At 37.8% G+C, this 14548-nt stretch overlaps 1 protein-coding gene across 8 annotated transcripts in view; it reads right to left on the reverse strand.

Moving 5' to 3' along the window:
* The window catches only part of pcm1 (pericentriolar material 1), a 28705-nt gene extending 15596 nt beyond the window's left edge, over positions 1–13109 (reverse strand). For 4 of the 8 annotated variants that reach the window (XM_073865648.1, XM_073865651.1, XM_073865661.1 and 1 more), the window contains exons 1-14: positions 12949–13109; positions 10591–10699; positions 10180–10416; positions 9696–9986; positions 6314–6485; positions 5491–5606; positions 2576–2753; positions 2386–2495; positions 2003–2249; positions 1746–1896; positions 1135–1329; positions 666–829; positions 286–529; positions 6–119 (exon numbers count right to left, since the gene is read on the reverse strand). In XM_073865648.1, coding sequence (XP_073721749.1) covers positions 6–119; positions 286–529; positions 666–829; positions 1135–1329; positions 1746–1896; positions 2003–2249; positions 2386–2495; positions 2576–2753; positions 5491–5606; positions 6314–6485; positions 9696–9986; positions 10180–10416; positions 10591–10680 — 2309 coding nt within the window. In that variant the 5' untranslated portion in view covers positions 10681–10699; positions 12949–13109. Of the gene's footprint in view, positions 1–5; positions 120–285; positions 530–665; positions 830–1134; positions 1330–1745; positions 1897–2002; positions 2250–2385; positions 2496–2575; positions 2754–5490; positions 5607–6309; positions 6486–9695; positions 9987–10179; positions 10417–10590; positions 10700–12112; positions 12133–12164; positions 12427–12948 lie in introns of those variants that run through there. The other 4 variants (XM_073865644.1, XM_073865635.1, XM_073865639.1 and 1 more) reach the window with 4 other exon arrangements.
* Positions 13110–14548: the final 1439 nt, after the last annotated feature.

A 14548-nucleotide genomic window follows, 5' to 3' on the forward strand; every position in this document is an offset into this window, starting at 1 on the left:
CTAACCTGGCCTTGTCAGAGAGAGTAAGGTCCCTCTTGACTTTAGGAGCTGTTGCTCGGGTGTTATTAGGTTGTTGCTTCAAATCCTCGTCTTCATTAGGTGTTGTGCCATCCGTATCATCACTCTATAGTAAAAAATATCAGACCCAGGAAAACAAAAACATTTCTAGTCTTCATCAGGTTGACTACATACAGAAGGCACATCAAGAGGAAGGCAAAAGAATGATCTACTGAAAAAATGACTAGAATGCATTGTGAATAATCATAACTTAAACTCCACACACACTCACTCTGCACCATCGCCACTAGTTCTTGCAGCTGCCTGAGTTTCTGTTTGGCTGTTTGAAGACGATGAACCTTCTCTGCATAATCTGCATCACGACCTAGACTGTTTCTTCGACTGGAACCTGAACCATCAGTGTCTCTGCCTCCTCCTCCTACTCCTCCTCTCGCCCCATCATCTTCCAGTACTTCATCATCATCTTCATCCTTAACTCCATTGTAAGGCCTGTCTCGGTTATACTGGCATTCTGAAGGAAACACAATGCAAATGTACAAAATAAAACTAACGAAAAACATAGTTATAAAAAACAGAAATTCCTTAGAAAGCCTAAAGAGGTGCTCACAATGCTTTAAGATGTCTTAAAATCTAGTGTGATGTCTGACCTATGACTGAGGGGATGTTGAGACTGCGGAGGTTAGCTGCCGAACGGTTATTGATCTCACACTCCGTGTTCAGGCGTCCATCTCTGTTATTGGAGGCACTATGAGCCTTTGTCAGACTGTTCATGTCCATCCAGTTACCTGGAGTCTGTGGTTGGGCTGGATTTCTAAAGACACAAAAAACAACATTAGTTCTGACGTCCTGCAGTTGAATAATTCTTAAAGCAATCCTCAAATCAAGAGTGTTTTTGTGCAGTGTATAGTTCCTGCCCCAAAATGGATTGTGCACCGATAAATATTAATTTAGCACACTTAAATTAATGCAATGATTTCCTAAAAGCAAATAAGTTTTGTTTAGGCCACTCCTCTGCACTGTTTTGATATCATTTAGCCGTCTCAGATCCAGGACTTGGCCTTAGTTATATTAGGACATAAGTAGTTTTACCAATAAAAAATATTTTCTTCTCTGTACCTAATGTTGGTAACAGGTTCATGGTTCTCCTGCTCTGAATCAACCATAGCCTCGAACAGCGAACCGTCTTCGGTCTCCTCATCATCTTCCTTCACATTCTCGTTAACTGTGTCCACCACCATATCTGATGTCTGCTCATAATACTGAACCAACTCTCTCAGTTCATTCAGACGCTTGTGTACCTCCCTTAGTTTCCTGCAGGGAAGAACAAACTAGATATTAAAGGAACAGTATGTAGGATTGTGGTTAAAACTGGTACTGCAATCACAAAACTTGTGGCTAGAACTGGTACTGCAATATCACAACTGGTGGCCAATACACAACATGACAACATAAACATCAGTTGAGGGCTGCAACTCCACTTTTTAAATGACAATATCCTGGCCGGACCACTGTTGTCAGTGATATAAGTATTTGAAATGAAAATGATTTCTTAATATCTAGTGACATATCAGGGCCATTTTATCATTAATTTATATACATTTCTTACATACTGTTCCTTTAAAATACAGCACTAAAAAGACAAACAATAAATAACATCCATTTTGAAACATGCATCTAAGCTTTAGGATTTGAGAATGTAGTGAGAGAAAATTATATGAAAAAGAGACCTGAGTTTTTCTGCAGGATGTGCGTTATCATCTATCTGTGTGTAAGAGGAGGGGTCCTGTCTCGCTGGACGGGCCCTGTTGCCCTCTCTACCCAGCACTAAGGGACGCTCTGATATGCCCATGCGTGCACCACGCTGAGTAACACTTTGACCTAAAAAAAGGCATCTTTTTAACCACACAACAGTACCTTCTGAAAAAAAACTATAACATATAAATTATATGTATAAACAAAATCAATAAAAGGTATTGAAAATTACAGGAACTGTTGTTGAGGGTCTGGTCTCTAAGGGAATGAAGCTCCTGAAGGATCTTGTCCATGGTCTGTTTTTTGTCCTGTAGCTCTTGTAGTTTGGTGAGTTTAGCATTGGCAGACGTTGATGCTGTAGTTAGTGGGGCAGTAGATGGCAAATGACTCCGGGAATTATGGGTCGGGCGTGATCGGCACACTTCTCTAGAAAGAGACAGACATTCGGCCTGTCGTCGGTTGTCAGGGACTGTCTGTGACTGAGAAGGAGAGATAAAGTTTTTACAATAGAGCGGTCACATTAACTGTTTTAGAAAAAAAATTTAATACAGGACCCTTACAATAAAAAAGTTTCTTAACAATATGCAGTTACAGAACTGTTTTGTGTATGTGTACCTGAGTATCATGCAGTTGGTTATGAAAGCGCTGGATGAGATCGTTAAGTTCTTCATTAAGTTCTGAGGTAATGCTTCTGCCAGACACACTTCCTGTAGTCTCTGTAACAACTGTAACAAACATGCACAAAATAAACCAAATGATACAAACTTCTAGAAGCCAGGAATGATATTATGTTTGTTCTCCGCACCAGTGTCATCCATCACTGCTATGGCTTGTTCAGTGTTTTGCTGCATGGCCAATAATGCAGCCTGGCGGTCTTGTAGTGCTCTAAGCTGCTCCTGCTGCTCCAGCATCTTCTTGAGGAGGTCATGCTGCTTCTTCATGTTTTCTAGCTCCTCTTTCTGCTCTCCACACACACCATGACCCTGAGAAAGAAGAAAATATTTCATTAAGACAGAACAACAACAACTGTGGAGCAACAACATGCAGTGACTGCAGGTTTTCAAAAGGCTAAGTCACAATGAACAGACAAAATGACTAACTTAGAATGATGGTGTTCATTTGCATTAGTGATGCACCGATGTATCGGCCGCCGATATTTATCGGCCGATTTTTGATGAATTTGAAACCATCGGCATATCGGCAATAGCACAAGAAAGCCGATACCGATTGTTTACTAATTAACTGCATAAAGAAATCCATTATATGTAAAAAAAATTAGTTAATGTTGTTAATAAAATAAATGCTGAATAGCAAAAACCACCTTTGAAGGTTGTCATGCTGTCTTATTATATTTGTTTTAGCTTACTTTGTGCCTCTCTTATTTTGTTGGTCAGTTGAATGTTAATTAGATCCAATCCATGTTCAGATAAAAATTATTTGATGCAGAAATAAACTAGCTAATAGACCAATTGTATAGTATTGTATACAAGTGTTTAAAATCGGTATCGGCCAGAAGTTGTCTGTTTAAATCAGTATCGGCCCAAAATAATCCTATCGGTGCATCCCTAATATGCATTTGTCAGTTCATTGGGAATTATTCTTTAGACTGTGTCTCATTCCACTTCCTATTTCTTTATTGTCAACAGAACTGAACATTAGCAAGGGCAAGTGGTGATGACCCACATGGCTATAACTCGATTACAAGGTTGCACATTTATGGTATTTTGATGTTTACACAATACATAATGAAATAATGTTAACATAATATACACAAGGTTCCCACACCATAGTTAACTGCAAATTTAAGGACCTTTCAAGGACTTTCCAGGTCCAATACCCTCAAATTCAAGAACTAAATGTGGGGACACATTTCAAGTGAGAACAAGGTTACGTCGTTTTACCTTTTAAGATACATTACAGTTCCCTTTCGAGGGAACTCATGCTGCGTCACTTCGGTGACACTTTGGGGACGCCTCCAGGGGTAAGTGCGTCTGAATGTGTATATCAAATTCAACCAATGGTGAGGCTTAACGACAAAGAAAACGTGATGCAGGAGCCAAGAGGTATATTGCTCTCTGAAATATTGCCAAAGACGTCATTACAGGGACGCAGAAAGTATGGCAAGGGAGACACAGCGTCTCGTTCCCTTCTCAGGGAACAACAGTTACGTAACCCGAGACGTTTTCATGTGTCAAACATAACTATGCAAAAAAGCATTTTGGTATGAATCAACATTCAAATACAGAAGATATAAGCATTTAAAGAGAACAGTTTAGCACATGTGCTTAAAAAGTCTAGACTTTTTATGATATTACACTACACAGGGAATAATATGGATTTTTTTTCCAGAAAACTTTTTGCATAAAATAGATTCAAGCACTTTCAATGACCTGTATCTATGTATGTATATTTTCAAAAATTTCCAAGGGCCTTGAATTTTTTCCCCAGATTCACAATCTTTCAAGTAGGGATGCATATCAATTAATCGCGATTAATCTATAGCAGAATAAAAGTTTTTGTTTACATCATATATGTGTGTGTACTGTGTATAATAACTTTGTATAGTTAAATGCACACACATGCATGTATATATTTAAGCAATGTTTACATATGTATATACATTTGTATATTTATGTATAATTTATATTATATATAAATATAAATACTTAGTATATAAATATATTTTTTTCTTAAAATTATACATGCATGTGTGCATATTTATATATACATAATTATTATACACAGTTCACACACATATATGATGTAAACAAAAACCTTTATTCTGCTATAGATTAATCGCGATTAATTGATATGCATCCCTACTTTCAAGGATTTCAAGGACCCGTGGGAACCCTGGATACATAACATAAATGTGGGCTTGATAGAAACTATTGCCAGGATTTTCTGCAACACTGCTGCAAAGCATGGCATTGTGAATCTTTATTGTAGCTGTAGTACCATTATTTTATTTCTATTAAGCAAACAATGTACACACCCAACAGTATTCAAACATTAAACAAATATGTTACAGTCTAAGCTACAAAAGTCTAGACTACTTAAATATTACTGCCTCTGCACAAATGGCAAAAAAGGCTGGAGCAGCTTTTAAATCTTCAAACAATTTTTATTGTTTGGCTTTCAGGCACATTAGGGACAAAAATAAGAAAATTTCTTAAAACGACAGGAAATAAGCTGTCATAAGCACACTATTTGTCTAGACAGATAGCTGCTTGCAAAACATGATAAGCCCTTAAGAATCTAAAAATAAAACCAACTGTAACTACAGTAAAAGCAGCTATATATAAAAAGAAAGGAAAAAGAATAGCGTCTAACATGCAGAACCTGCTGAGCTGCATCCTTTTCAGATCATTCAGCAATTTAATGCCAGTGCTTCGGCATCAAATTTCTCTCTAAACTCTGCTAAATCGGATCAAAACAAATGGCTAAGACTGACAAAGCTGAGGTACCCTGACACATCCTGGGGTCACCTGTACATACAGACACTGTTAAGTGTTCATCTTTCATACTATTCCAAAATGGACCCATATCCAAAACTATACGGGTAAAAACCTTCATGCAAATGAAAAGAAAGGAAACATAAGCAAAGCTCCTATTTGTACAGGCACCTATCCAAGCAGCCAGAGAACTACAGACTACATTCCATCTTGCATGCCTAGTTTAGAAATCAAGAGGAGAGATGGGCCCTTTGTGAGTACTCACGGTGGCACTGGAGGCTTCTGAGCGCGGCTCCAGGTTAAGAGACGTGCTCTCGGCCACCGAGCCTGAACCCACTGCCGAGTCAGTGGCACCTTCATCATCATCCTCATTTTCCCTCGCCTGTGAAGCGTAGGGAGGAGGGGTATGGCTCAGAACAGACCCAATTTAAATGCAGACACTTACTAATAATGCTGCTGGTTATGGGTCAGAGTACAAATGCTAAGCTAATAATATAAAACAATGTTCAAGACAGGTGCATTTACTATTAAGCAGCATGCAAGTATTCACAATATTTATAGAGATTTACACTAACACGTGCACAGCAAGCGAGGTCACACTGAGAACACGCTGAGGGGAAAGACAACATGATGCCCTAGATTTGGGCTCTAAGTTAATCAAGCCTGTGGCACTAAGAACAAAACCTAACACACTGCATAACTCTGGTCTGATTCAAGATTTTGACAGGTTTTGCCCAGCTTTGTGCTATATCCAGAAATAGTTTTGATATTTAAAAAGTGGATGCTCAACCTTGAACATTGTTGCAGTTGAGCTGATCAAACACACTAAAAATACACAAAAAATAAGCTTATGAGCTAGACAAAACAAAATAACTTAAAAGCCAAAAAATATATAATTAAGATGATAAATCGAAGTTGAATGAAAAAAAAAAGTACACATTTCAGATAAACAAAATACCATCAGTATTGCAAAGCCTGTAGTTGCTTAAATTATCATATTTAAATGTTAACAATCTTAACATACTGCACAACAACATTAAATTGTACAAAAATAACAAATAAATAAAAACAATTCTCCAAACACTGACCCAGCATCTTCTGAAGAAAACGCAGGTACGACTTCTCCTGTTCCTTCAGGTGAGTGATGAGAAGAGAAAGACGCTCCACGTTTGCAGGCACATCATTCTTTTCCACCAGGTCGTCTCTCATGGATGTGGCCTTCCCAATATATTCACGGATCTGTACCAGTTTGCTGACCACCTGAACAGAGAAACAAGCTGTGTAAATTTGCAAACGCAGAAAAAGTCAAAAAATATTTGAAGATGAGGAGCAGAAGAGAGATGACGAGAAGGGAAAGAAACAAGAAGGTGCTGAGGAAAAGACCAAATAAAGAGACCAAGGAAGAGCTCTCACATGGACAGTGGCATATTTTTAAACTGGCCTAAATTCTGAGCGCTCACTGACACATCTGTGCTCCACTTTTTGCTCAGCAACAATAGGGGGGCGTTCTAATGAACACATGGAAGTTATGCCATCTACTTTCTTTTATTATTCTGAAAAGCAGATCATTCTATGAAAAATAGCCAGTTCTCATCACCATGTCATCCAAACTGTTGATGTCTTTCTTTGTTCAGTTGAGAAGAAATTATGGTGTTTGAGGAAAACATTCCAGAATTTTTCTCATTTTAATGGACTTCAATGGACCCCAACACTTAACAGTTTTAATGCAGTTTAAAATTGCAGTTTCAACAGAGTTTCAAAGGACTCTTATCTAGGGACCCGATTATCATTTTTGACAAGAAAAAAAAATGCACTTTTAAACCACAACTTCTCATCCATCTCCAGTCCTGTGACGCACTAGCTTGACCTCACGTAATTGCGTAATGCCGTGGAAAGGTCAAGTGTTGCATATCTAAAACGCACATTTGCGGACCATTTTAAACAATAAACTGACATAAAGACATTAATTAGTGTCATTCGACATACAACAACGTCGAACGGTCCTCTTTCTCCACACTTGTAAACAATGGGGCATAGTTTCGATACGTCATCCATGACCTCTTGACGTAATGACGTATTGCGTGAGGTCGCGCTGGCGCGTCACAGGACCGGAAGACAAGAAGTTGTGGTTTAGAAGTGCATATTTTTTATTTTTCTTGTCAAAAATGACAATCGTTTCACTAGATAAGACCCTTATGCCTCGTTTGGGATCGTTTAGAGTCCTTTGAAAATCTGTTGAAACTGCGATTTTAACTGCATTAAAACTGTTACGTGTTGGAGTCTATTAAAATGAGAAAAATCCTGGAATGTTTTCCTCAAAAAACTTCATTTATTCTCGACGGAACAAAGAAAGACATCAACATTTTGGATGACATCGTGGTGAGTAAATTATCTGGATTTGTTTTAGAAAATTGACTATTCCTTTAATGCGCACGTCTTGGACTCTTGCTCGGACTTGAAAGCGTGCAGCATGGAGTCCTAGCACGTGAACTTGTAAAGCTCATGACTCGTACTCTTCCTCGCACATGAGCTTGTAATACGCGCAGCTCTGCCATTTCCTTGCACTAGAGAGGTTGTTAGGCACCTAGGGGTTTAAAATCAGCCAGTGTGTTGTTCCCACTCTCTAGCACGCAAGAATTTTTAGAGTGCATGGGATTAATGGCATCAGTTTTAAAAAGGTTGCGGTCATGACAGTTAGAGCTGCAAATTTCGACTATTTTTTCAACCGATTAGTCTATCGATTATTTTTTCGATTAATCGAATAGTCTAAAGATTTTTTTTACAAATAATAAATGTAACATCTGCTATTAATGCCAACATTTTATTGAAGCATTTTCTCAATTAAACAAATACACAAACAGTGCCAGTGCCAAGGAATATATAACAAATCACATAAAAACAAGTCCAACATTAATTCAGCCTAACATAAACAGTGCAAAAGGGGCATTATTCACCTTAAACAAAAAAAAATATGAATATTAAAGAAGTAAAATAAAAATAAATCAAACTGAATAATAACTCCTTATTAATATAAAAACATGTCGCGCTCTTTATTGTTCCAGCCCTAGTGCTATAAACTAATGAAGAGTCATCATTAACTACAAAATGACTCACATGAAATCATTGTTTATTAATACATTAACTAAAAAACATGTCATGTTGTACTTAATGATGACTCTTCATTAGTTTATGATTAGTACATGCATTTACTCAGCATTAGTTCAGACTGAAGTAAAAATAAGTTCATTGTGATTCATGAACCCTTATAATAAAATGTAACCATTATATTATTACTGTTAATATTATTACTATCAGTAGTAACGTTACTGCATTCTCATTTAGCATCATCTTTAACATTTAACTTTTCTTAAGTCTCGGGTAAATACAAATTTAGTTAGCATGATCTTCTAATATTTTATAAACGGCGTTTACGCTGCTGTTACTTTAAATAAACGCATGTCAGGAATACCTAACGAGACGAGCTTTTATAATATCTGAGCACATAGCAAAAAAATAAGCTATGGGAACTCCGCGCTGCCAGCTGGCTTTCAGTGCACGCGGGCACATGCCTATCTCAGTGTAACAGTAACTTATTATTTCATAACTTCTTAATATAAAAAGTTAAACATGTCCCGCTCTTTATTGACTGTTTCAAAATACTGCCCAGACGCGATGCAATGTCGTGTCTGTCAGGTGTCTCGCAGCTCGTATTAACCTAAGATGTAAACACAGCTGTATTAAGCACCATATATGCCTGCATTGATTCTATTGTTGTATAAAAACTTACTGTAAAAATTCACATACTTACGCTGCCGTCGCGTCATTCTGAGGTCGGAGAGCTCCAGGTTGTTTTCTTTTAAGATAATCATGCACAGATGTTGCGCTGCTGTGGTATGCCATTTCAGTTTTACACAGTATGTGTTTTATTTGGTCTCTGCTTAAAGTATTCCCACGCTTTTGATCACGTTCTGGCTGTTTGGTATAACACTTGTATTATCCGGTCGGAGCTGAAGCCGCCTTCATTTGAAAACGTAAACAATGCGACGCATCGACGCATTTCCGGCAAATCGACGTAATTACGTAATCGACGTAATCGACTACGTCGACGCGTCGTTCCAGCCCTAATGACAGTATTGCCCTTACAGTTAGTCAGCTTCTTTTTGTCCACCAATCAAGTGAATTGTCATAAATGAGTAAAAAAATGAACAAATAAATGAGTAAACCATTGCCCCGCCCCCCGATACTATTGTGTATCGGCGAATTCACTGGCTGACGATAGGACGAGCTCAAAATGGGGCGTATCGCCCAACACTACCGTCAACTGTGTGCTTACCCTCATTTATCAAAATATCTTCTTTTGTGTTCAACAGTATAAAGAAACTCATACAGGTTTAGAACAAAATTAGGATGAGAAAATAAAGACATGATTTTATTTTTGGGTGATCTAATCCTTTAACAAATCTTGAATACCTGACTGCTGTCAATGGATAGATCTCCACTTCCATCATCCAATGCAAAATCCTGTGCGCTGTCCACACTAAAAGCCTCTTTACTCACTGCTGGCACTGGGGCAAACAAGTCTTTCCCTGGACTTTGTTTCTTGGGCTCCTTGGCTCCAGATGTGGATGCAGTAGTCTGTTTACTCTTGTTAGTGTTCACATGAATAGGCAGGAAGTTAAAATGTTTCTTGGACTCGGTAGAAAGTTGTCTCTGATTGTTGGCTGCAGTGACGCGGCCTTGAGAATCACTGCCAATGCTCCTCTGTTGGGATGAAAAGTAAAACATTGCTTTATTTAAGGATTACTGGCACATTTACGAAGTTTTTCAAACCTTGCCTGAATTTTCAAGTAAGCTGATATACTAAAATAACAGCCTGCTTTGAAGTTCGGCCAGTTGTAATGTCCCAGTGGATGCATGTCATAAACCTGATCGAGGTCATACAGTCCCAGCTCACCTCATCCAGATCTGTAAAGTTGATGACCTGACGGAGCCTATCCAGCTCAGCCTGATCAGGTACTGACATCTGAGTGCTGTACCTCACATGAGGGAAGGAGTGGGGTGTCCGAGACCTTCGCGGTCCTGCTCCAGGAGTGGACTCTGGAGAGATCTCATTGGTTAACCGACTCTCTGTCATGGCAGACTTCTTTCTGTTCTTTTCAGAGGAGCGGTTGGCCTTCCGCGCTCCCCAATCCTGAGAGAGGGGCAGGTCAACATAATTAAGTTTAAGTAAATCATAAACACGGCTAAAACTTTTATTAAATAGCAAAAGACAGGGAAATCTATACAAAATAGATCTTGATGTTATTAAAACAGGTCTTAATTGCATGACTGTCATTTTGAGTATGAGAATAATTGATTTAAAGACCATATTGTTGAGACTGCCATTGGGGATGGTCCAGTTATGCAGCTCCTGCTCATCTGCCCCATCTTCAAATGGAGTGCCACCTGTTGCCATTGTAAATGCTTGGAAAATCCTATAATCAAGCAAAAAATCGATTTACACTAAACTTACCTTAAGAAATACAAAACCCTAATCTGAATTAAATCTCAACTGCATTCTCAGAAACATGTTCACACGGATCCTTGATGTGAAAGCTTAATCCAATAAAGTTTTGTTTGACCAGCTGCCAAGCAACAATTAATAGGCCACATGACAACCTTAACCTGAATAGGCATTACATATAAACAAAGCATTATCTTCACCGCTCAAAATAAGATATTGGTTCAACCTGGACATTTTTAACTAAGTTAGCTATAGTGACATGTCATACAAAGTATTGAAATAAACTTAAATGGTACTGGGAGAGCGCCATGATTCAGTATTAACCTCCTAAGACCCGAGATTTGGTTTGTTATTTTTTCATATTTCTAACAGCTATTTTGGGGTTAGGAAGAGCCAATAAATATAATAACCAAATACAAGGTTCCCACACCTTAGTTTACTTCAAATTCAAGGACTTTCCAGGTCCAATACCCTCAAATTCAAGGACTAAATGTTACATAGTGTTACCTTTAAAGATACATTCTTACAGTTCCCTTTCGAGGAAACTCGCGCTGCGTCACTGCGGTGACACTTTGCGGACGCCTCCATGGGTAAGTGCGTCTGAATGTGTATATCAAATTCAACCAATGGTGAGGCTTAACGACAAAGACAGGGTAATGCTGGAGCCAGGAAGTATATCGCCATCTAAAATATTGCCAAAGACAGCTTAACAGGGACGCAGGAAGTATGGCAAGGGAGACGCAGCGACTCGTTCCCTTCTCAGGGAACAACAGTTACATATGTACCCAAGACATTTTCATTTGTCAAACACAACTATGCAAAAAGCATTTTGGTACGAATCAACATTCGCATACAGAAGATATAAACATTAAAAGCGAAGCACGCGTGCTTAAAAAGTTTAGAATTTTTATGATATTATCCTACACTACACAGGGAATAATATGGATTTTTTCCAGAAAACTTCTTGCATAAAATAGATTCAAGCCCTTTCAATGAACTCTGTCTATGTATGTATATTTTCAAACACTTCCCAGGGTCTTGAATTTTTCCACCAGATTCACAAACTTTCAAGGACCCGTGGGAACCCTGCAAATAATTTTCTTTGAACATGAAGCAGTGTATTTGTCCATGTTTGTATACAACAGGTTCCAGTTACACAGAATTAAGTTTTATGGTGCAAAACAACAACAAATGTGATGTCCACGTCTGTGGACATCCTGGTCTTAGGAGGTTAAAATATAACCAAGATCACAATAACTTACTTATGCGTAGGTACATAACGTTAACGTTACTTTAAAAATACAACAACAGTTACCATGTCCACAAAATACATTCACGTTACAGTGTGGCAAAATTTTGTCAGTGTAATTTAAATGTAACTTACTATAGAAAGCTGAAGCCTGTGTGCTCTATTACATGAGGATTGTATAACTTACTAAGCTTTGCTATTGTTCTCCTAAGCCGCTGTAGTTTGAGAGGTGGGTCCGTTAAAACGGTTAACCCGGTCAACTCACTCACTTTCCCGGTTGACTGTCAACACTAGCCCCCCTACGAAGCCGCTTTTACATGACCTCGGCAGGATAAGGTTTCTGGAGGTGTAGCAGTCTAGAATTGTATCTGAAATGTAGTTTTAATATATTTTAAATCGACTTTTATATTACCAGTGGCAACACAAACATATCAACGCGGGAGACCGCTGACTGACTGAGGGTTTTATAGCCGCGTGGAGGTTTTTGGCCTGTCACCATGGAAACCTTTAGCACGAGCTACATACATAACTCCAGTTCCCCGCGAAAACTCCCGGGTGAGAGGAATAAAGCTACCTAAAGAGAGTCACAACAACATTGCCAAACAACTTACTGCTTATTATCATATATAACAAAGATGATAGGTTTAAAGCTAATAACGATTAAGTTAGTTAAAATGTATTATTTTATTCACAATTACAGGCAGTTGTGCTTTTAACTTCCACCTGACACAAAGGCATCTGACCGGTTAGCTAATATTAGCTACGTTAACCCCCCGATCTTTCTGAACATTTATTTTCATTAAAATGTTAAGGAGTCAAAGCCAAAATGTCACATTTGCTGGACAACTGAATGCCATTAACCTGTTATTTGTAGCGAATGCTCAATACCTTTAGTCAGAGCTAGCAAGCTAACAGAAGTTAAGAAACAACTGCAAGAGCCCAGCTAAGGAATTACTTAACTAGAAAATTACCTTGGATGCTGTGTGAAGGATTCTTCTCACTGGAATATCACAAACTGAAATATGACCATAAGAAGATTATTAAAATTTCAGATAAAGTGTCGATACGTAGTGTTGCTTTTCCTCAGCGTAACCTCCTCTCCTGCCACGGCCATCTTTACCTCATACCAAACAAACAGGCGGAGGAATACTGCTTTCATTTTCAGTAATGCAATATTTATTGTGAACTTCTTCATATCTGTTATATGGTTGTACATTAGAGGTTACGTGTGTGCTTTTTAAGGTGATATAACTCAGAGATTATGATAGGACATTTATTGAGGCTTTTAAAGGGTGGTACTATTTAGTTTCTCGGAAGTATTAACAGGAACTGTAAGAGAAGTTGAGTGCGACGTCTTAAAAGTACAGATGCTGAGAAATGTGAGTGCTGGAAACTCAAAAATTGTGAAAACAGTGTTCATCCGTATTTAACAAATAAATGGTCGAAAATGTCATGTAATGAAACATAAGTCTAATATATCAAGGAATAAAACTGGGCAATAAAAAGGGCAAAACCCGTCAAACTCCAAGGTTACATAGATGTAGGCTATAGTTAATGTTTTCCTCTAAGTTATATGTCATTGGTCCTGGGATATTTTATAGATAAGCTCACCGAAAAGCTATACAACTTAGTTACGGTCTCAGCATGTGAGATTCTGTGTAGTTGTGCTGCAGTATATTGTATTTCTGTTATGTCCTATTTTGTATAATTTATTAAAACCATTTTGCAATATAAGAAAAGCATGTGTTTCGCTGAATACATTAAATGAAAAACAACTTTTTAATGTAGTCAAATTTTTGTCTCAATCAAGCTTAATATTGCTTACATTAGATCTTTTATTTGCATACAAATCTGAGCCTTGTGACAATTATGAGTGGTCATCGGTGGAAAGGGTTTTTAAGATTCTGCTGAAAATACTTTAGCCCGTCTTTGCAGTGCGTTTTAATAAAAAGCGCAATATTTGATGGATCCATTGTCACACACTCACTGATAAAGTCATGCTGTAAGAAAACTGTCAACAATAAGCAAATTAACACCTTGAGCAAATATTAGAAAGCTGCCGCATTCTGGCCTTATATGAAGACGCACACACACGCACGCACGCACGCGTCTTTAATGCATTTTGCATTTCAGAAGAAATGTACATATATTAGTGTTGAAAAAACGAATTTTACTTAATTTCTTTACACAGTTTTCATTTATAAACTTGAATAATTTCCATTATTAATTCACAAAACCTCGCATTTTCGTTTACGTCCACCAGATGTCACTCTTATCAAATCTGTTGGTCTCTTAAAGGGATAGTTCAACCAAAAATGACAATACTGTAATAATTTCTTCACCCTCGTGTTGTTCTTAACTTGTGTGAATTTTTCTGATGAACACAAAAGAAGATATCTTGATAAATGATGGTAAGCACACAGCTGATTGTAACCAGTGACTTCCAGAGTAGGAAAAATAAATACAATGGAATTCAATGGGTACTGTCAACTATATGCTTATCAAAAAAATCTTCTTAATCATTTATCACAATACTTCCATAATATTTGTTTTCCTACTATAGAAGTCAAT

This window comes from Misgurnus anguillicaudatus, chromosome 3 (assembly GCF_027580225.2).
Source record: "Misgurnus anguillicaudatus chromosome 3, ASM2758022v2, whole genome shotgun sequence".
NCBI lineage: Eukaryota > Metazoa > Chordata > Actinopteri > Cypriniformes > Cobitidae > Misgurnus > Misgurnus anguillicaudatus.